We start from the raw sequence: 23,065 nt of genomic DNA on the forward strand, positions 1-23,065 counted from the left end.
AATGAAAGTTACTTAACTAGCTACACAGATAGTAAGAATTCAAAACCTGAGTCTTTCTACTGGGCAAAATGACCTTGACATTATACCATTTAACCAAATAGGAACAGAGGACATGGTGACATTGAGATGGACCTTGTGGGCCTCAGAGTGTATTCACTGGGCAGAGAAGACAGAGCTTAAGTGCCAAACATTCATGGTTCACTTAGCCTGGCATCTTGTTGGCATTATTGCTCAAAAAGAGCTCTTAAGTTCCATGCATACATCTTAGAGTTAGAAATAGGTAAGACTCCTTGGCTTCACCAAGTGTAAAAAGCTTCAATCACTAAAAAAACAGTTAAGTGTTCACTGGAGAAAGAAAGAGGAAAGGCACGTCTAAGAGTCCTTGTAAAACCATACCAGCATAATAGTATTAGTGGGCACAGCACCCAGCTTGCACTGAACACTGTTGTGCGTGCATTGCTTAACTCATTTTGTCCTTCCCCACCCTGAGAGGAAATCTTCTGGGTCTCCATTTTACAGATGAGGAAAACTGAAGCTCAGGTTAGTAATGGGCCCAAGGGCAAAGAATGTAACTCAGGTAGGCTGACTCCAGAGGACAGAGTTTTCCTCACTAAGCAAACTCTGCCTCTCAGTCTACCATTACCGTGAGTGGAAGTGTCACCCCAGCCAAGAAAGAAGGAGCAGGGAAGGGATGGGAACAAAACAGTCAAGGCTTTAGTATCAATTAAAATAGCCCCAGACTGGAAGATGCAGCTAGTTCTGCTTTGACCACTAACGAGCTCTATGACTCCAAGCTGGTTGCATCTCCTGTGTTTCTCTTTGTCTGTAAATGTCTTTTCTTCTGTGAAATCAAGAGTTAATCAAGTACAGCCCTAACCTTCTTTGGCCCTCAAACCACTATGGAATAAGTCTTGACTTCAAGAAAAGCCGCCATCCTTGGAGACTGGTGTCTGAGGCCAGGCCACGGGTCAGCCTCCTCTGAGACTGGACTTCATCGGCCTTCATGTGTTAGGTTGAGACCAATAGGAGCCTCACGTCACCAGCTGGGGTGTCTGTCTTGGCATTCCTTCCACCATTAGAATTTTTCCCAGCTAACCACTGTTCACGTATTTAAATCTGACTTCCTCCAGCCATCTAGACTTTGTTGAGCCCTTGTGCTTTACGTTCTTGTATCAGCCTGTTTCTTTTCATAGGACTTATCACAGGCTGATTAAATATCAACTGAAGTACCTTCTTAGAGACCTTGTCTTTTCTCATCATTGCACTACCATGAGATCTCTGAGGTTTTTGAATGAATGAGTGTTGCCATGTGTGCTATATTAAACATATACCAGGAGAGGAGCAGCCAGACATAGTGATTCTGGTTGGTTCTCTTGTTGCAGGGCACATGAGAGTAAATTTACAATAGCTGATTTCCAATCCTACTTTATTGCAAGGAATTAATGTGGTAAATGATTTAAAGGCCAGTGAAGTATAGCAGAGATGTGTTGAGCTCACATCAGAACAATGCAGTTCCTCTGCACTAAGCCAGCTGGGTTCATTGCTCCTAGGGTAGCCTAGTCTGTCAAAAGTCACCTGTTTTCAAGGCTGAAATACAGATGTAATAATGGTGCTCCTGCCAGTGAAGGCTAAAGTCAAAAATGAATTAGCCAGTTTGTGTGCTATATAAGTGTAGCATTTCCTGCTCCAGCAGCAGTGCCTAGAAAACCTCTGTCTCACAATAGATACTCACTAGGTATCGGAATAAATAAGACCCTTTAACGTTGCTATCAGATAATTCCTCTGAGCGATGAAATAGCTGTCATCCAACTCCTAGGCTTGAATCCTTGGGCAAGTCCTTAGGGGCAGACTTGTGTCTTTCTCCATGATTTTTAAAATCTAAGAGGTTTACTTTCTTGTCCATAGAATATTATTAATAGAATAAAGATGATGTGGGGGTAGAGCATACACACAAAAGACAGAAGAAGGCTGTTGAAATTGGCTCACCAAGAGTTGGTGATTTTCAATTTTAAAAATGTCTTCATAGAAAAACATATCTGGTAGCATTCAGCACAGAGGTAAGCAATTGCATCCTATGGCACGGGCAGTAATTAAAATATTCAGTGTTCATGATGACCCTGGGTCATCAAAAGATTTAGCTGGATTAGTAATGCTGTATTTAATTTTAAAAGGGAGAAAATGCATTCAACTGAGCTCATTAACGTATTGTTCATGGGAGAGGTTGAAAAGAAATCTTGGTTCACGGGCCTCTCTGCCTACTTGCCCATTCACTGTCTATGACAAACATATCTTGCTCGGTAAAACTGTATCTTGCTCTTACTCTGTAAACCTACCTTCCTCTTCCTCAATAAATTTTGTTCCATGCTTGCCTGAAAAAAAAAATTTTAGTTCACTAAAAACATAAAAACGTTTAGTTTGATCAAAGGTATCCATTGTCTAACAAACTAACAACACATATAAAAATGTAAAACATTAGGCCAGGCATAGTGGTTCATGCATGTAATCTTAGCGTTTTGGGAAGCTGAGGTGGGAGGATTGCTTGAGGCCAGGAGATCAAGTCCAGGCTAAGCAACCCCTCATAACTCTACAAAAAATTTTAAAAATCAGCTGGGTATGGAGCCACACACCTATAATGCCATTCATTCAGGAGGTTGGAGCAGGAAAATCGCTTGAGCCCAGGATTTTGAAGTTGCAGTGAGCTGTAATGCTCTAGTTGGGGCAACAGAGACTCTGTCTCTCAAAAAAAAAAGTGAAACATTGAAATAAATGAAAAAAATAGAATAAAATAAGGATGGTCACTGTCACTTATATTCTGGAAAATGGTTCCGAAGATTCCAGCCAATGCAATAATACATGAAAAAGAAAAAGGAATTTTCCTTAGAGTTGAGTGTAGTAAGCAATAATTTCTTTCCTTTGGTTTTTACTATGGTTAATAACAGCATAATTTTTCCATATGCTTAATTTCCTTTGTAATTAATTTGTCTCATGTTTTTCAATGGCCTCTCCATAAAGTTTTCTACAAGGCCAATCACATCAGACAATCAGAGTTACAATTTTTTTTTTTTTTTTTTGTAGAGACAGAGTTTCACTTTATTGCCCTCGGTAGAGTGCCGTGGCGTCACACAGCTCACAGCAACCTCCAACTCCTGGGCTTAGGCAATTCTCCTGCCTCAGCCTCCCGAGTAGCTGGGACTACAGGCACCCACCACAACGCCCGGCTATTTTTTTGTTGCAGTTTGGCCTGGGCTGGGCTTGAACCCGCCACCCTCAGTATATGGGGCCGGCACCCTGCTCACTGAGCCACAGGCGCTGCCCTAGAGTTACAATTTTTATCTTGGGACCTCTCTTCACCGTCATCTGTAGAATTCCCTTTGCCTTTCTATTGAGTTGAATTTCTTGTTTCCTTATATTCCTCTTTCTTGTTTTCCTCAGATATTTTGGTGAAGCAAATCTCCAAACAGCTTTAAAAGATTAAAAAGACAGAGAAGTGGGGCAGCGCCTGTGGCTCAGTGAGTAGGGCGCCGGCCCCATATGCCGAGGGTGGCGGGTTCAAACCCAGCCCCGGCCAAACTGCAACAACAACAACAAAAACAAAAATAGCCGGGCGTTGTGGCGGGCGCCTGTAGTCCCAGCTGCTCGGGAGGCTGAGGCAAGAGGATCACGTAAGCCCAAGAATTAGAGGTTGCTGTGAGCCGTGTGACACCACAGCAGTCTACCCAAGGGTGGTACAGTGAGACTCTGTCTCTACAAAAAAAAAAAGAGAAGTGACATAAGGCATGGAGATAAGAGCCTTTAACACAGCCTTCTTTTAAGTCCGATCTGGCCTGGTACCTTTTGTGGTTGGGGCTCCCGTGCTTGGATTTCCTTCATCCTGGGGATTACCTTCTCATCTCTTCTGTGTCTTTCTCCTGTTGATTTATTCCATGTTCCCTATTTTAAAGATTTTGCCCTTATTTTGATGAGTCATATCCTACAGTGGATCCCTAAGGAAGAATACAGGGAAGGTAAATTTTTTAGAGATTTCATGTTTGAAAAAAAAATGTATTTTTCACTTGCTCTTCATTGATAATTTTGCTAGACAATTTACAGGTTAGAAAACATTTTCTTTCAGAAATTTGAAAGCATTGGCCTTTGTATCCTAACATCCTGTTTGCTTTTAGAAAAGTTTAAAAGCCATTCTTGTTTCTGCTTCTTTGTAGGTGACCTGTTTATTCTTTGGTTGTTTAAAAGAATCTTTGTTTTCTACCTAAGGTTTTGAAATTTCATGATGTACCTTGGTTTGGTCTACTGTCATCCATTGTGCTGAGTACTCAAGGGAGTCCTTTTATGTGGAAATTTGTGTCCTTAAATTCTGAGCTTTCTTGAGTTATTTTATAGTTCCATTTCTTTCCCTCCTTTTTCTTCAGTCTTTGGGTCACCTGTCCTGCAATTTATTAATCAGATGTTTGAATTCCTGAACCTATCCTCTTAACTTCTTTACTTTATCTCACTTGCTTTTTTTTTTTTCCTCTTTCTTTTTTTGTTCATTTGGTTGGTTTTTGCGGTCTTTTCTAGGAGGTTTTCTTCATTTTATCATACAATGTTTCTACTGAGTTTTAAATTTATGCTGTCCTATTTTTAATTTCAGAAGCTACTTTTTGTTTTTGAAGGGTTGTTTGTGTCCTCCTTGTAATCTTCTGGTTCTTTTTCACTATTGTTATAACTTTCCTTTTTTAATGTTTTCTTCTCCCTCTTCAAAGTTACTTTCTTCTGTTTTTTTTTGGTCTCAGCTCTCTGCCCTGTTACACAGGATTTGCTTTCTTCAAAAGCATGGTAATCTTGGTTAGCTGCCTGTTTTAAGAATGTAAAGCTGGGCGGCGCCTGTGGCTCAGTCGGTAAGGCGCCGGCCCCATATACCAAGGGTGGCGGGTTCAAACCCAACCCCGGCTGAACTGCAACCAAAAAGTAGCTGGGCGTTGTGGCGGGCGCCTGTAGTCCCAGCTACTCGGGAGGCTGAGGCAGGAGAATCGCTTGAGCCCAGGAGTTGGAGGTTGCTGTGAGCTGTGTGATGCCACGGCACTCTACCAAGGGCCATAAAGTGAGACTCTGTCTCTACAAAAAAAAAAAAAAAAAAGAATGTAAAGCTGTTCAGATTCTCTGAATAAGTGGTTGGGGCTTATAAACTTTGAGCTTCATTGTGGATTGTCCTGCATAGGCTATATTAGGGAATTCCCAGAGCAATATCTTCATTTCTTTTCTCTTATGCTAGCAAAGACGTGGCTGCCAGTAAGTATTCTAAGAACCAAGCAGAGGGAAAGATTAGAGATTGGAAGAGTGGAGTAGTCTCATACTGAATAGTCACTTAAACCCCATGTTTTTAGCACAATGCTCAAATCTTCATCTGTGTCCCTCAGTACAGAACCTCTCTATTTTGTTTTACCTCCTTTGGAGAGTTTCTTAATCAGAAGTGATTTGCCTCCCAAGGACAATGTCTGGAGACATTTCGGATTGCCATTAAGGGGAGGAAGTGGAGATCTGCTGTTGGCACCATCTGCTGAAGATAGAGGGCTGGGATACTGCAGTAAGCATCTTACAATGCACAAGACAGCCCTCCACCACAAAGAATTACTAGCCTAAAAAGTTAACTGGGCTGAAGTTGAGGAGTCCTGATCTAAAGTATGATCTTTCTGACTAATGACAGAGGTGAGACAGTCACCCAGCAGTTTGTAGTAGAGAAGGTAAGGGCTAAGCTATTTTCTTTTCTTTTCTTTTTTTTTTTTTTTTTGAGACAGAGCCTCAAGCTGTCACCCTGGGTAGAGTGCTGTAGTATCACAGCTCACAGCAACCTCCAACTCCTGGGCTCAAGCGATTCTCCTGCCTCTGCTTCCTAAGTAGCTAGGACTACAGGCGCCTGCTACAACGCCTAGCTATTTTTTGGTTGCAGCTGTCATTGTTGTTTGGCAGGCCCAGGGTGGATTCAAACCTGCCAGCTCAGGTGTATGTGGCTGGCGCCTTAGCCACTTGAGCCACAGGCGCCGAGCCGCCTAAGCTATTTTCAAATAACTTTCAACCACTCCTCCGTCTTAACCACCCCTGTCTCACCCCCACCTATGCTCCCACTCCTACAGATAACCTGAATCTTTTCAGACTTTACAACAGATTGGTTTGGTTCTTGACTTTCCTGTTAACCAGTTTAGAACTCAGTGTTCTCAGGGTGGCTAAGTTAGTTATCTCCTGTCGATGTGTGTTCTCAGCTTTTAAATGTGTATTACTTCTGTCTCCTTTCCCATTAATCCCATCCACTTGCAAATTTTAAAAGGGTTTGGGGGAGCAAAATTAGATATCTGTGTTCAGACGGACATGAAATACATGCTGAGGCTGAAATGGTTGGTGCTAACACAGCAGTGAACATAAATGAACATAAATGACACAGCAGTGAACATGAATAAAGACTCCAAGAACTGACCTAATACATGGGAATTACCAATACCTGATGGTGGATCAATTGTCCATCTGTTAAAAAAAAAATTCTTCTTTGCTTTTTCTTACCCCATATTCAAAAATTTGATTCTAGTTGGATTAAAGATGTACATGTAAAACTATAAAAAGACAGAGGAGAATACATTTATAATCTAACGTCGAAGACCTCCTTAAGCAAGTAGAAATATGAGTTAAAGAGCAACCAATTAATTATGTAAAAATTTTAAACTTCTGTATGATAGAGGACTCATGAGCTTAAAAAACAAAACTGAATTGTACACCACGACCAAGTGGGATTTATCCCAGGGTCTCAAGGCTGGTTCAGTATACGTAAATCTATAAATGTAATTCAGCACATAAACAAACTAAAAAATAAGGACCATATGATTCTTTCAATTGATGCAGAAAAAGCTTTCGATAATATCCACCATCCCTTCATGATCAGAACACTTAAGAAAATTGGTATAGAAGGGACATTTCTTTTTTTTTTTTTTTTTTGTAGAGACAGAGTCTCACTTTACGGCCCTCGGTAGAGTGCCGTGGCCTCACACAGCTCACAGCAACCTCCAACTCCTGGGCTTAAGCGATTCTCTTGCCTCAGCCTCCCGAGTAGCTGGGACTACAGGCGCCTGCCACAACGCCCGGCTATTTTTTGGTTGCAGTTCGGCCGGGGCTGGGTTTGAACCCGCCACCCTCGGTATATGGGGCCGGCGCCTTACGGACTGACCCACAGGCGCCGCCCCGAGAAGGGACATTTCTTAAACTAATAGAGGCCATGTACGGCAAACCCACAGCCAATATCGTACTGAATGGAGTTAAATTGAAATCATTTCTACTTAGATCAGGAGCCAGGCAAGGTTGCCCATTGTCTCTGTTGCTCTTTAACATTGTAATGGAAGTTTTAGCCATTGCAATTAGGGAAGAAAAGTCGATCAAGGGTATCCACATAGGGTCAGAAGAGATCAAACTTTCACTCTTCACAGATGATATATGATCATATATCTGGAAAACACTAGGGATTCTACTACAAAACTTTTAGAAGTGATCAAGGAATACAGCAATGTCTCAGGCTACAAAATCAACACCCATAAATCTGTAGCCTTTATATATACCAACAATAGCCAAGCTGAAAAAACAGTCAAGGACTCTATTCCTTTCACAGTAGTGCCAAAGAAGATGAAATATTTGGGAGTATACCTAACAAAGGATGTGAAAGATCTCTACAAAGAGAACTATGAAACTCTGAGAAAAGAAATAGCTGAAGATGTTAACAAATGGAAAAACATACCATACTCATGGCTGGGAAGAATCAACATTGTTAAAATGTCTATACTACCCAAAACAATATATAATTTTAATGCAATTCCTATCAAAGCTCCATTGTCATATTTTAAAGATCTTGAAAAAATAATACTTTGTTTTATATGGAATCAGAAAAAACCTCAAATAGCCAAAACATTACTCAGCAATAAACACACAGCAGGAGGAATCACGCTACCAGACCTCAGACTATACTATAAATCCATAGTGATCAAAACAGCACGGTACTGGCACAAAAGCAGAGAAGCAGATGTCTGGAACAGAATAGAGAACCAAGAGATGAATCCAGCTCCTTACCGTTATTTGATCTTTGACAAGCCAATTAAAAACGTTCAGTGGGGAAAAGATTCCCTATTTAACAAATGGTGCTGGGTGAACTGGCTGGCAACCTGTAGAAGAAGATTGAAACTGAACCCACACCTTTCACCATTAACTAAGATAGACTCTCACTGGATAAAAGATTTAAACTTAAGACATGAAACTATAAAAATACTTGAAGAAAGTGCAGGGAAAACTCTTGAAGGAATCAGCCTGGGTGAATATTTTATGAGGAGGACTTCCCAGGCTATTGAAGCAGTATTCAAAAATACACTACTGGGACCTGATCAAACTAAAAAGCTTCTGCACAGCCAAGAACATAGTAAGTAAAGCAAGCAGACAGCCCTCACAGTGGGAGAAAATATTTGCAGGTTATACCTCCGATAAAGGTCTAATAACCAGAATCCACAGAGAACTCAAACGTATTAGGAAGAAAAGAACATGTGATCCCATCTCAGGGTGGGCAAGGGACTTGAAGAGAAACTTCTTTAAAGAAGACAGACGCACCATCTACAAACACATGAAAAAAAGTTCATCATCCTTAATCATAAGAGAAATGCAAATCAAAACTACTTTGAGATATCACCTAACCCCAGTAAGAGTAGCCCACATAACAAAATCCCAAAACCATATATGTTGGCGTGGATGTGGAGAAAAGGGAACATTTCTACACTGCTGGTGGGAATGCACACTAATACGTTCTTCTGGAAGGATGTTTGGAGAATACTTAGAGAACTACAAATAGACCTGCCATTTGATCCTATAGTTCTTTTACTAGGTTTATACCCAGAAGACCAAAAATCACAATATAACAAAGACATCTGTACCACAATGTTTACTGCAGCCCAATTCATAATTGCTAAGTCATGGAAGAAGCCCAAGTGCCCATTGACCCACGAATGGACTAGCAAATTGTGGTACATGTATACCATGGAATATTATGCAGCCTTAAAGAAAGATGGAGACTTTACCTCTTTCATGTTTACATGGATTGAGCTGGAACATATTCTTCTTAGCAAAGTATCTCAGGAATGGAAGAAAAAGTATCCAATGTACTCAGCCCTACTATGAAGCTAAATTATAGCTTTCACATGAAGGCTATAACCCAAGTATAGCACAAGACTATGGGGAAAGGGACAAGGGAGGGGGGAGGTTAGGGTGGAGGGAGAGTAACGGGTGGGGCCACACCTACGGTGCATCTTAGAATGGGTACAGGCGAAACCTACTAAATGCAGAATACAAATGTCTACATACAATAACTAAGAAAATGCCATGAAGGCTACATTGAACAGTTTGATGAGAATATTTCAGATTGTATATGAAACCAGCACATTGTACCCCTTGATTGCACTAATGTACCCAGCTATGATTTAACAATAAAAAAATAAATAAAAAACAAAACTGAATGAGGAAAATACTTGCCATGTATGTAGTTGGTTATTATCTCTCTTATATAAAGATCTGTACATATCAGAATGTGATTTTTAAAAAAACTTCTCAATAAAGTGTAAAGTGGCTTAATAGGCACTTGGGAAAAACGTTCTACCTTCCTCACCACTGCTCAGGAAAATGCAAACTGAAGCAGAAACAAGAATGCCGTATACATTAGAGGTTCTTAATGTGTAGTCCCTGGACCAATAGCATCAGCATTACCTGGGAACTTGTTAGGGCAAAAAGATTCTAACAAATTCTCAGATCTCATTCTAGACCTCAATCACAAAGTCTGGTGATGGGCCCCAAAATCTGTTTTAACAAGTCCTCTGGGCAGTTCTGATCATTTCTTGGGTTTGAGAGCGTTGCTGTAGCCAGGAGAAGGTAGTGCACTATGTCCCACATCATGGGTGACTCTCGGAATGCAGAGGGAAAAAAGCCAGGCGTGAGATGATGTACTGTAGGATTCCAGTTACATGAAGATCAAAAAATGGCAAAACTCATGGAGGATGATAGAATTCGGGAGGCCGGTTGCCCTTAGAGGAGCAGAGGAACTAGAAGTGATGTCTTGTTCTTTTCTTCATGCGGGTGCTGGTTGGGCAGGTTCCTTCAGTTGGTGAAAATTCCCGCGGCTGTTCAGTTAGGATTTGTACACTTTTCTTTATGCCATATTTTAATAAAACAGTGAAAGGTAAAACATGGGTTCCCTTTTTTTTTAAATCAAGTTTTTAATCATTTCACATATGGGAGTTTGGTCTGGTGAGGGTGGAAGTGAAAAGCACACGTAACTGATGAGAGGATAAATTAGTACAAGGTTTTTACACAGCAATTTGGCAGTATCTCCAAAGCTTAAAATATGTATTCTAGAAATTCCACTTCTAGAATCTATCCTGGAATTCAGGTATGCAGGAGTATATGTTATAAGAATGTTTGGACATTTTTGTCCAAACCGGATTCGCCATACTGGATTCTGTCCATATACGACAACATAAATTTCCATCAATAGGGAACTAGTTACATGAATTATGGAAAACTGAACAACTGTTAGAATTGGCAAAAATCTGTGTGGAATATCATAGAAGGATACCCTCCATGGTATACCGACTAAAGGAAGCAAGTTTTAGCCACTCTGTGTACAGAGTGATCCATATTTATAAGGCAGAGAAAAAAGGATGTGCAGGTGGTGGTTATAAATGCAAGGGAAGAGGTCGGAAGGGTAAATACAAAATTGCTTATATTGGTTTTTCTTGAATTTATGACTGCTGAATAGGAGTGGGGGTTGTTGTTTGTATACTTCTATGTTAATTTTTAACGTATATTTATCACTTTTGAATTTTTTTTTAAGTTTTAGCATTAAAAAGAAATCAATCAAAAAAATCTTAGCCTAAAAAATTACTTACCTGGAGAAAAAAATAAACTGTTCTTTTGTAGTCTAAGCAAATAAACATTTAGGGTTTGTCTTAGAGACACACACAAAGCAGGTGGATAACATTTTTGTTTTTTTTTTTTTTTTTTTTGGTTGCAGTTCAGCCGGGGTTGGGTTTGAACCTGCCACCCTTGGTATATGGGGGCAGCGCCTTACCGATTGAGCCACAGGCGCCGCCCAGGATAACATTTTTGAAGAGTGATTTTTATCAGCATTGGTTATAATGGGAGCCAAAAGGTTTGCTTCTAGGTATATTTCAGTTACCTAGGAAATTGGCTTGGGCAGAACAATACTTTTCTTGATGGGGATATTCTTTTTACTGTGTTTGCTGGTGAGGTCACGGGTCAAGTATTCCTGCTCTTTGAGAGATGGCTCAGTTAACAGTATTGTCCCTTTGTGTGAAAGATGACCACTGCTAGCAAATTAGACAATGCAGCTCCGGATAGTAGGCTTCTCCTGCTTTAATAATGAAAAGCATTTTTGCATTCAGAGCCAAGAGCTGTTAGTTGAGCCTATTTAGCTGGACACACGCTTGTGTTGGAAACTCTTAAGCCCTGTGATCCTGTGGAGAGACACCTAAACACGTCAGCAGGGCCTCCTCACTCACTTTGTGTCTCCTGTGTCCTCTTAACCACTTGAGCCACAGGCACTAAGCCTCTTTTCTGTTTCCTGAGTGAAGGCTTCCAATGCTATACATTTCCCTCTTAGGACTGCCTTTGCAGTATCCCACAGGTTTTGATAATTTGTGTCTTCATTATCATTTTGTTCCAAAAATTTGGTGATTTCCTTTTTTTTTTTTTTTTTGAGACAGAGTCTCACTGTATCACTCTCAGTAGAGTGCTGTGGTACTATAGCTCACAGCAACCTCCAACTCTTGGGCTTAAGCAATTCTCTTCCCTCCGCCTCCCATGTAGCTGGGAATACAGGTGCCTGCCACAACACCTGGCTAGTGATTTCCTTCTTAATCTTGTCTTTGACCCAGCTATCATTCAGCCTAAGATTATTTAGTTTCCATGACTTCGTTTGAGTGTGAGGATTCCTGTTGCTGTTTGATTTCTCCATCACAGATGAAACTCAGTTTAGCTGGATACAGGATTCTGGGCTGGAAGTTGTTTTGTTTTAGAAGCCTGAAAGTTGATGACCATCTTCTTTCAGCTGAGAGATCTGTAGTCATTCTGATACTTCTCTCTTTGTATGTGATGCTTTTCTTAGATCTGGCTGCATGCAAAATTTTCTCCTTTGTCTTAACTTTGGCAAAGTTAATCACAATGAGTCTAGGTAATGCTTTATTTGAATTGAGTCTTGCTGGGGTTCTGAAACTGTCTGCTATCTGAAGTTCTGTATCTCTTGCAATGCTTGGGAAATTCTCCTCCAAAATTTCTTGGAGTAGAGCATCTATACCATTAGGGCCATCCTCTTCTCCTTCAGGAATTCCTATAAGACAAATGTTTGATCTTTTGGGGTAATCTCACAACTCTCTCAGGGAATGATCAGTTTTTGCTCTCCATTTGTCTGCCTCTTTGAGTGTGTGGGAACATTCAAAAGCTTTGTCTTTAGTTTCGGAGATCCTTTCTTCTGCCTGGTCAACTCTATTACTGAGGAATTCTACTGTACTTGGAGTTCCTCAACTAACTTTTTCATTTCCTTGAGCTCTGCTATCTCTTTTCTCATTATGTCCATATCTTTGATGACTTGGGCTTTGAATTCATCAATTTCTTGAGACAACTTTAGAACTACTCTTTGGAATTCAATTTCTATCTTTTCTTCCATTCTATTTATCTTATTTGCATCCATATTCTGAATTTGACTTCTGACATTGCCGCCATTTGTCTGTGCATGGCATCTTCAGTTGTATCTCCTTTGTCATCTCTGGGGGGTGGGAGTGATGGATCTACTCTGGTTATTCATGTTGCCAGAGTTCTTCTGTTGAGTCCACACCATGTTTATTTTCCACCATTTGGTTATTGAACTGGTAGGGTGAGATTGAATGGCAGTTCCCAGGTAGTAGAGATAGCCCCTTACCAAAGCACTAGGCTTTGTAATTGTGGCTTATCTCCTACAACCTTACAAAGGTCCCTTTCAGAGTTTTGGGTGGAGACTCTGAGGACCTACTTGGTGAGATAGCACAAGCTAACTCTGTTTTGATATCAGCCAACCTCTTCCCTATCCTAAGAAAGCACAGTATTAGGTTTAAATCTCGACTGTGAAGAGATACAAACAGCTGTGGCACCCAGCCCCCACCCTTCAGTTCTTTTCTGCTACAGAACTTCGAAGGTCAACCTCAGAATGTCCCTGAGTGGACAGCCCCAGACACAGGTTTCAGTTAAATTGTCTCAGGCAGTGCAAATCCTACTCAACAGAGAGGGGTTCAAGGGTCTCCAACAGCACAGTTGGAGCCAGAGATCTACACTCCCACCCACCAGACTCAGTCCACACTGTTGTCCACTTCTCTACTCACAGGCCTAGTTGGAGTCAGGGGCCATGCCCCCACCCACCGGTCTCAGTCCACACCCAGCCTCTGCTTGCCAGACCAGCTGGAGTCAGGGGATCAACTCCCACCTGCCAGTCTCAGTCCACTGCCTGGCAAGCCTCTGTTCGCAGGCTCTGTTGGAGTCAAGGCACCGGCCCCACCCTCTGGTCTCAATCCACACCCAGCTAGCCTCTGTTTGCCAGACCAGTTGAAGTCAGGGGACCATGCCCCTGCCTGCCAATCTCAGTCCACTGCCTGGCAAGCCTCTGTTCGCAGGCTCTGTTAGAGTCAGGGCACAGCACCCCACCCGCAGGTCTCAGTGCTTACCTGGTAAGCCTCTGCTCACCAGCCCGGCTGGAGATAGGGACCATGCCCTAGCCCTCAGGTCTTGGTTCACACCCAGCAAGCCACTGCTTGAGGGTTCTGTTAGAATCAGGGGACTACGCCCTTGCTCTCAGGTGGCAGTCCATGCCTAGCAAGCCTCTGCTTGCAGGCCCAGCAGGGACTGGGGACCAGCCCTGTCTGCCAAACTCAGTCCACACAGGGCAACCACTCTCCCACTGTGGGTGCCATCAGAGCCAGGGGTTCTGCACCCTGTCCCACCAGACACACCAATCCGAGGGTCAGCACCACCACTGACCAGGCATAGTCATAACCAGGGGACTGCTCCTCCTCCTGCCAAGTGTCCCTTTCTTCCTGCACCCTCTTTCTTCCCCATTAGTCACAGATTCCGCCCTGACGTTTGGTGGTCCACACTATGCCCAGATCTCTCAGGACAAGAACAAACACTCTGTGCTCTGCAGTGGGGCAGAACTTCATGCTGCTGTGTAAGGGGGAAGGGTGGACTGGGAGTTTGGTCTTGTGGGGGGAAATATCTGTTCAATTTTATGCCTGATGGGGTGGTGTCTAGGTTCATATGTGGGACCTCCCTGGAGAGAGAGACCTGGAGTTTAGCGGCTCTCTCCAGCAAGGTAAAATGAGAGGTCTTTTGTTGCCTGCAGCAGGCCTCCTGCTTGGAGGAGGGGGTCTCCTGTCCTCTAGTCAATAGGCTTTGTACCTTTCTTAAATGCTCTTCCTTGGACTTACAGCTTGCTGACTTCTTTCTTGGCTCAGCTCCCCACCTTTGGCTTCATAGAGTCCTATTCTGTCCAGTTTTTCTTCCTCTGCTCAGGAGCCTCTGCCCGGGGTTGCTACCAGTTGGCCTTCTTTCAAGAATGCCTCCCTTTCTTGAATTTAATTGACTTTTTCTCTCATGTGAATGCATGGTTAATTTGCAAGTTTAAAATTAGTATCGTATATGTGATGCTTGTTTGTCCATTTTGTGATAATTTACTTAGGAGAGTGTTCTGGAATCCATCCAAGGTGTAACAAAAGACACAAAATCTCTGTCTTCCTTCATAAAGAAGGGCCTGAAGGCTTCTCTCTTTAGGTCCGCTTCTTCTCATCCCTGTCTGGAGATCCTGGCCACCTTAGACTGGCTAGATCAAAAACTGAGCTCATGAGCAACAACCTATTAACCTGATCCTCTTTCATTGTTCCAGCTGAACAAATGAAACCCTAATCCATTTGGTAAATCTTTCCGTAGACCAGAGGTCATTCCATTTTATCCTTCCCCTTTCCTCTCTCCTCCCCTTATATCTCATCTATTAATGTCCTGTCTACACCTGAAATTTGTCTTGAATCCACTTACTTCTCAGTATCACCACCACCATATTGGTCTTGAAGACATCATTGTCTACCACTTGGATTATTGCAACAGTCTCTGAGTTTTCCTCCTCACCCCCACCATTCACCAGTGAGCATGTTGGTTCTCCATGTGCAGCCCAGATACGCTCTCATGAAAACTTAACCTGATCTTGTCATCTCTTGTATAAAACCCTCCCACCATCCTTAGAATAAAGCACAAAATCCTTAGGCCTCCTGGGCCAACATCATTTGACCCTCCCCACTCTCCCTAACATTCGACACCAGTGCCCTAACTTACTGCACTTTGTTTGGGGGGTTTTGTGTGTCTGTTTTCCAGTTTTGTTTTGTTTTTTTTTTTTGGCCAGGGCTGGGTTTGAATCCGCCACCTCAGGTATATGGGGCCGGTGCCCTACTCCTTTGAGCCACAGGCACTGCCCACTTACTGCACTTTCTTACAGGTTCTAGAAGGCACAAAGACCTTCTCACCCCCAGACCTTTGCCCATGCTGTGCTCTTCACCTACACCATTGCTTTCCCACCTGGCTCACTAGGTCTTATTCAATCTTCAGGTTACTCATTAGCATGACCTTCTCTGACACTTCCTATACCTGCCCGTTAGACTATGTCACCCATCTTAGACCCTTGTCATACCCTTTACTTTCCTTCATGGCATTTTTCACTCTTGTAATCGATCTGATATTTCCTCCCACTAGACTTCAGTTGTCTACAAGCAGGATCTGTTCAGTTTGTGTCCGACTCCATCCTCAGGGCCTAATAGCAGGAAGCCAGGTGTATTGGAGGCGTTCACATGTTGAACAAATGAGCGAAATCTATCTTCCTAGCCTTGGGGTTAGAATTTCTGTAGTATTTGGTTTCATATGGCACAAAGAAAGCTAAAACAGAAATGGAACCTTGTCCTGAGGGACACCGCAAGCTGGGACTTGCAGCCAGAGCCCACCCCGGACTCCTGATGCTGTCTTCTGAGGATGTGGTTCAGATCCTGACTCCTTCCTCCTCATCCCTGGAAGGTACTAGAATGTTAGGGCATGCCTTGCTCCTACCTTCCTTTCTCCAGGATGCAGGACACCTACAGTTTAGATCAGTTTCTTTTTCCTTGATGAAGTCCTTCTCTAGACAACTGAGTGACATTAACTTGGCTTTAGGTTTGGCATTGCAGTGTATAGAGTTGGATAACTATTGCTGGAATAAATGCACATTTGTTTTAAAATCAGTCAAGTGCAGGGGGGAAACAGTAGAAGGAGTTTAATCTGTAACTGACTGTGAACAATCAAGTGAGATAACTTGCTACCTTTAGACCAGCCTAAATGCACAGTTTGTGTAAAATACTGCGTGTCTATGTCTGAACCGTGGCCATTGCTCATTTTCCCTTCCAAAAGAGCTCTCGCCTGCAAGGTGGGCAGCAGTGGCAGGTGGGGAATGGCCAGAGGGTCATCCCTCGAGCGATCGGTCCCAGGGCCCACCTCTGAGTACACCTGGCAGTCTTGTTTCCTTCACAGGTATCAACTTGTGAGCAAATTCCCACCTCAGGTGTTGTTTCCCTTCATGTGGTGTTTCAAAACTCTTAATTAGTGCTGATATTTAAAAATAAAAATTATCATGTACAGGCTTGAGTTTCTATGTTATCCAAAAAAGGGAAGACTTGGCAAAACCCACATACAATTGGCTGGACCTGAATTTTAAGAGTCCCCCACACCCCCTGCAAAAAAAAAATAAAATAAAATAAGACATAGGTTTTCTTATTTGCTGGGGTCCCTGCCTGGCTTGCCATGGTTACCCTGATGGTATGTGTAGGCACATGAGTTCACAAATCCTATTTTATGTTTTTAAGTTGTATTATGTGGTATATGCATGAAATTTGTAATTAACACTCTATAATTATTTTTTTCTTTGTCCCTGCTTCCTTTTTATTTTCTACTTCTGCCTCTATTTTCTTTTCCTTTTCTGTTTCTCCCATTTTGCAGGTTCTGGGACTGCTGGTCTGGACACTTATTGCTGGAACTGAGTACTTCCGGGTGCCTGCATTTGGCTGGGTCATGTTTGTGGCTGTATTTTACTGGGTTCTTACCGTCTTCTTCCTCATTGTCTACATAACGATGACCTACACCAGGATTCCACAGGTGCCCTGGACAACAGTGGTAAGTAAGCCATAGGCGTGCCAGGCATGGTGGCTCACACCTGTAATCCCAGCACTTAGGAGGCCGAGGAGGGTGGATTGCCTGAGCTCGTGAGTTTGAGATCAAGTTGAGCAAGAGCGAGACCCCATCTCTAAAAAATAGCTGGATGCTGTGGATAGTCCCAGCTACCTGGGAGGCTGAGGCAAGAAAATCACTTGAACCCAAGAGTTTGAGGTTGCTGAGAGCTAAGATGCCACAGCACTACCCAGAGTGACCAAGGGAGACTCTGTCTCAAAAAAAAAAAGGAAGCCATAGGCGGTGTTCTTTTTTTTTTTTTTTGTAGAGACAGAGTCTCACTTTATGGCCCTCTGTAGAGTGCCATGGCATCACACAACTCACAGCAACCTCCAACTCCTGGGCTTAAGCAATTCTTTTGCCTCAGCCTCCCGAGTAGCTGGGACTACAGGCGCCCGCCACAACGCCCAGCTATTTTTTGGTTGCAGTTCAGCTGGGGCCGGGTTTGAACCTGCCACCCTCGGTATATGGGGCTGGCACCTTACCGACTGAGCCACAGGTGCCGCCCCAGTGTTCTTGTCCAGTGCCCACAGGGTAGGATGGCGTTAGTCCTCCTCTAGTCAATTCTCTGCCCACAGAGGTTGGGCCACACCATGAAGAATCCAGCACAGCAGATGATCTCAACATTATCTGATTATCTTTCAAGTGTTTTAAGCCAGAGTGTGAGACTGGGCATATTGGCAAACTAGTTCTCAAAAGACTGAATCAGGAAAGCTGGGTTCTCTTACATAGACTTATTTTATTATTTCCCTGTAAATAATGCCACCTGGCAGTGGGTGTGTCGGGGCACCAGCTTGCACATCTTCCTTCCTTCAGCCTCTCCTGGGGCCCTTTGTGCACCGCAGCTCTGTGATGTTAGAGTGCGCAGTCCACAAAGATGCAGAACACAAACACAACTGCTGCTAGAGGACACAGGTGTCCTCACATTGGAAGTAGGAGTAGTCTGGTTCCAGCCACTGTGCTGGATGCAGGAAAATCCAACTTGAGTCTGGAGAAAGTAAGTGAGAAAATGTGTGTCACATGCTGCAGTAGGGGTGTGTGTGCAGGGGTGTGAGGGCTGCCACCTCAACTGAGAATGCTTCTGAGAGGAAGTGACACTTCATCCTGAAGATCGAACACACACACTGCAAGTGGACTCACAGTGGCAGGATATGAGGTTCCCCTTGCCTTTGAGCACTGGCAATCATACTGGGAAAGTGGCTGTCTGACTTTTTTAAAAATCCAAGTAACAAAAAAAAACAAAAACAAAAAATAAATAAAAATCCAAGTAACGCCACACGTGCTTCTGTAGAAAACAGAGCTCTAAGGTGATACTATTTTATGGTTGTTGTTTGTACCCAACATGTTAGAAAATATCCAGTTCCAAATAACTGATTTATGAACCAAATTTGAAATATAGTCTATTTGTGGGTTGTAGACTGACGTTGACTTGGCAGGCTTTCAAACAATACTATCTTTGCTCAAAATGCACCTGGCTTTGTTCTTTCGAACTTGGCTTCAGTGCTGAGTTAAGCCCACGAGAAAACAAGTCTCATTTTCTTTCACAGAGCAAATTGACTCCTGACTGTTTCCATAAATCCAAAAGTGAGGATTCTTTTATTAAGGTTTTCAAGGAAGTGTTGCAGGTTTGAAAAGTAATTCCTAACCAAGTGCAGGTAGCTGTCTAGGACAGCAGAAGCAATCTGTTGAAATCAGTATTCTGCTCCCCGAGGTGGGTATCAGGAAGGAAAGACTCATTTGGATGTTGCATTCAAAAAACCCATGTTAGCTAAAAAGTTAGCATCTTGAAGTAATAGCCACTATGGGAATAGAGGGTGAAGGAATGATCAAAGTGAATTGGGGGAACTTGAGGAATGCCATTTTGGAAAGAGGTAAATCCTAGAGGAGGTAGGTCTTAAAAGAAAGTGACTGTGAACTTGGATGAAGAAAAACTTGGAGAGTGTAATACAGCAGCAAATTGCTGGGATGCGAGAGTGAACAGTACCTTTTTCCACTTTTGCCTAAGTCTCAGTTTCTAATTATGTTGTCTGGATCAAAGGTTGGCAGACTCTTCTCCATGAAGGACCAGTTAGTGTCATAGTGTATGTGAGCCACACCCTCCGTGTCATAGCTTCCTAACTCTGCTTGCAGCACAAGAGCAGCCACAGGCAATTTGTAAATCAATGAGCAGCATGACTCTGTTTAGTAAAACTCTGTATCTGGTGATGTACCAGGTTTGGCCCAGGCCATAGTTTGCTGACCTCTTATCTAGATGGCATACAGTCTTTATCTTCTTCTTTTTTTTTTTGCAGTTTTTTTGTCCGGGGCTGGGCTTGAACCTGCCACCTCCAGCATATGGGGCTGGTGCCCTACTCCTTTGAGCCACAGGCGCCGCCCCAGTCTTTATCTTCTTAAGCCTAAAACTCCTTCATTGATTTATTTATTTTTTTATTTTTTTTTTTTTTTGTAGAGACAGAGTCTCACTGTACCGCCCTCGGGTAGAGTGCCGTGGCGTCACACGGCTCACAGCAACCTCTAACTCTTGGGCTTACGCAATTCTCTTGCCTCAGCCTCCCGAGCAGCTGGGACTACAGGCGCCCGCCACAACGCCCGGCTATTTTTTTGTTGCAGTTTGGCCGGGGCTGGGTTTGAACCCGCCACCCTCGGTATATGGAGCCAGCGCCCTACTCACTGAGCCACAGGCACCGCCCACCTTCATTGATTTATTACATTAAAATTTGTTTAACTGTTGTCTTTAATGTACTTAAATAAAAAGAATGATAAAGAACAATGCCCCCTTCTGACACTCCCTAGTTTTTAAAATGCCTTGATTTGCACTATGAGAATTTATCATAATAAGGTGTATCCCCATAGGTAAGGAAACAGCTTTAGGGTCTTGTGACTTTGCACAGAGTCACACACACTATAGGGGTCCTGCCTCTTTCCTGAAATCCTCCTGTTGTGGGCCTCCTCTACCTGAACAATAGATAAGAACTCCAACCAGAAGTCAGGAGTTTGGGACTTTTAGCCGCTTCAGAATGGTTTATTCATTTCTCTCATAAGCAAGGCTGTCAGCTTCTAGGTCGGGAGTTGCACACTCGTATGTGTGAGGGACCAGACAGGGTCAGGCAAGGGAGTAAACTCAGCTCCCTGTTGAATTCTTGGCACAGACACACTTCCCGAGCATCTTAAACAACTTGAGAATATTCTTCACAAACAGAGAAGCTGGAAATGTGCTCCAGGGTGGTACATCTTTTGTTTTCCTAAAAGAATCCAGAAATCTGGGCTTTTGTGTGAACTCTCCCAATTTTAAAATGTTTACAGCCATATTTTCAAGATACCATTTGCTGCTGGCAGAAGCTACAGGTTAAACTTGTTTATTTTTGGTTGGGGTTCTTATTTCCTATTCCAACTAAAAAATACCTCTGAAAACTTCTCAAAGCTTTTGTGAGTGAGTAAACAGTGTTTACTGAATCTCCAGAGTGAGGACTCGAAAAAGTCTCCATTTGTTAACATCTGAGGGCTCTGACTAAACTTCCCTATTCCCTAAGCAGAATCTCTTACAGAACAGGCTGGAGGTTCTGATGCCGGCCCTGAGGACTGTGCCCCAACAGTCAGGGGGAGTGTTGTGAGCGTCAGGCCAGCACTGTGCTGAGACAGGTTCTTGGTGCTGAAGTGGGGCTCCTAGGATCTTGCTACTCAGAGTGTAGTCCCTGGACCAGCAGCGTTCCCAGGAGCTTGCAAGAAATGCAGAATGGTAGGACCCTCTCCAGACGGATTGAATCAGAAACTCTGTAGCAGGTCTCCAGATGGATTGAATCAGTAACTCTGTAGCAGGCTTGAGAATCTTTCATGACAAGCTTTCTAGATAATTCTTTGTAAGAAGCACTAGTTTAGAAATAGTTGTTGGTGGTGCGGTGCCTGTAGCTCAGTGAGTAGGGTGCCGGCCCCCTATACCAAGGGTGGCGGGTTCCAACCAGGCCAAATTGCAACAAAAAAATAGCCAGGTGTTGTGGTGGGCGCCTGTAGTCCCAGCTACTTGGGAGGCTGAGGCCAGAGAATCGCCTAAGCCCAGGAGCTGGAGGTTGCTGTGAGCTGTGACACCACAGCACTCTACCCAGGGTGACACAGACTCTGTCTCTTAAAAAAAAAAAAAAAAAAAGAAAGAAAGAAATAGTTGTAGGTCTGTAATCCTTGATCGGAACTTTCTTTTTTCCTCAAATTTTAGAAAGGTAATAAGGTAATTTGGTCCATGTACAACTGTAATGGGTGTCTCTGAGTCTACAGCAGCACTGTAATAAGACACATTAATTAATATTTCTGCTATGAACACATAAAATTTCCTGCTAAGAAGAACAGTAAAGAGCACATCATCCCCATGTCAATTTAGTCAGCTTTTGTTGCCAAATGCCTTTAAATTTCCTCTGGGTTTTGAGAGCATTTAGAGAACTAAGGTTGTAGGGAAAAGACTGGAAGACCTGGACGCTTGGATGGGAAACCACCCATGGGACACTGCAAAAAAACAGTTTCATAATCTTGCATGCAGCTGCCCAGTAGACAGGGTATGAACTTTGCATTGGAATCTTAACAATAGGCCATTACCTCAGTGTGACTCAGGAGGTGCAAAGTAGCCTGTATCCATTTTTAATGCACAGCAGGACCCACAGCTGCTGCTTGCTAGCGCCTCTAAGCTCCTGGGCTCCAAATGCTATCATGTCATTTACCCAGAGAGGCTTGGGTGTGTTTTATGACAAATCAAATTTGAGCTAAAAGTTCAAAACAGTGAAATTGTCCCCCTTCTTAGCACTAAGCACCCCTACACAATTGCCTTTCCTGAGGACTCATCCTGGTAGCTTATCCCTGTTGACCTCACTGAACACCCTGTTCACTCCACAGGGCAGGGTTTGTTTGCCATTTACCAGGAATAGCAACTGCCATTTCTTCTGTACCTGCTGTGGGCCACATACCATGCTGGGCCCTGTATCTTTTACATCATTTCGTGTAATCTTCACAGTAACTCCACAGAGATGGGATGGATTATTTCCATTTTGCAGATGAAGAAACTGAGGCACTGAGAGGATGTTTGATAGACAGGAATAGGGTGCAGATCCCCTAATGCCAGCTACCATTATCGACCCTGGAGTCTGCCTGGCTCAGATTTTCAAGTGTACTCAGATTTTCAAGTTCTCTTCTCCTTTGACATGGCTGTTTTCGTTGTGCTATCTTGGCAGTGCCTGTGGCTCAAGGAGTAGGGCACTGGCCCCATATACCAGAGGTGGTGGGTTCAAACCCAGCCGGGACCAAAAAATGAAAAAGAAAAGAAATTGACATTGTGCTATCTTGAGAGCAAGTGCCATCCCAGATATTGTGTCTTGGCAATTTTTTCAGCATAGCAACTCTGAAAGTCTTATTTGTTACCTTCCAAAAGACCTTTCCACAAAGGATGGTGCCAAAACTGAGCATAGAACTTATTAGCAAGGGCTGAAAGACATAAAATGGGCACCTTCCTGTTGGCTCTGTCTCCAGCCAGGCTACCTGAACCTGCAGAAATAGGTCCCTACTATCACTGTTGTGGCCGTGCCATGACTGGAATCTACTAACCAGCTAATCAGAGTGCCTTATTCTGAGGGCAGGATCAAGTTCTAGATGACTGCCTCTTGCTGACCTCTATGTGATACAGTCATCAGAGAGGAGTAAGAAAAGTAACTAGGCAAACAGAGCACTTCGAAGTTTACACAGCTCTTTAAGAATATTGGCTCCTCTGAGA

At 43.1% G+C, this 23,065-nt stretch overlaps 1 protein-coding gene across 1 annotated transcript in view; it reads left to right on the forward strand.

Moving 5' to 3' along the window:
* The window catches only part of CMTM8 (CKLF like MARVEL transmembrane domain containing 8), a 127,466-nt gene that overhangs the window by 99,710 nt on the left and 4,691 nt on the right, over positions 1 to 23,065 (forward strand). Inside the window, exon 2 of the mRNA XM_053599726.1 lies at positions 17,092 to 17,265. Coding sequence (XP_053455701.1) covers positions 17,092 to 17,265 — 174 coding nt within the window. The remainder of the gene's footprint in view (positions 1 to 17,091; positions 17,266 to 23,065) is intronic.

This window comes from Nycticebus coucang, chromosome 8 (assembly GCF_027406575.1).
Source record: "Nycticebus coucang isolate mNycCou1 chromosome 8, mNycCou1.pri, whole genome shotgun sequence".
NCBI classification, from domain to species: Eukaryota; Metazoa; Chordata; class Mammalia; order Primates; family Lorisidae; genus Nycticebus; species Nycticebus coucang.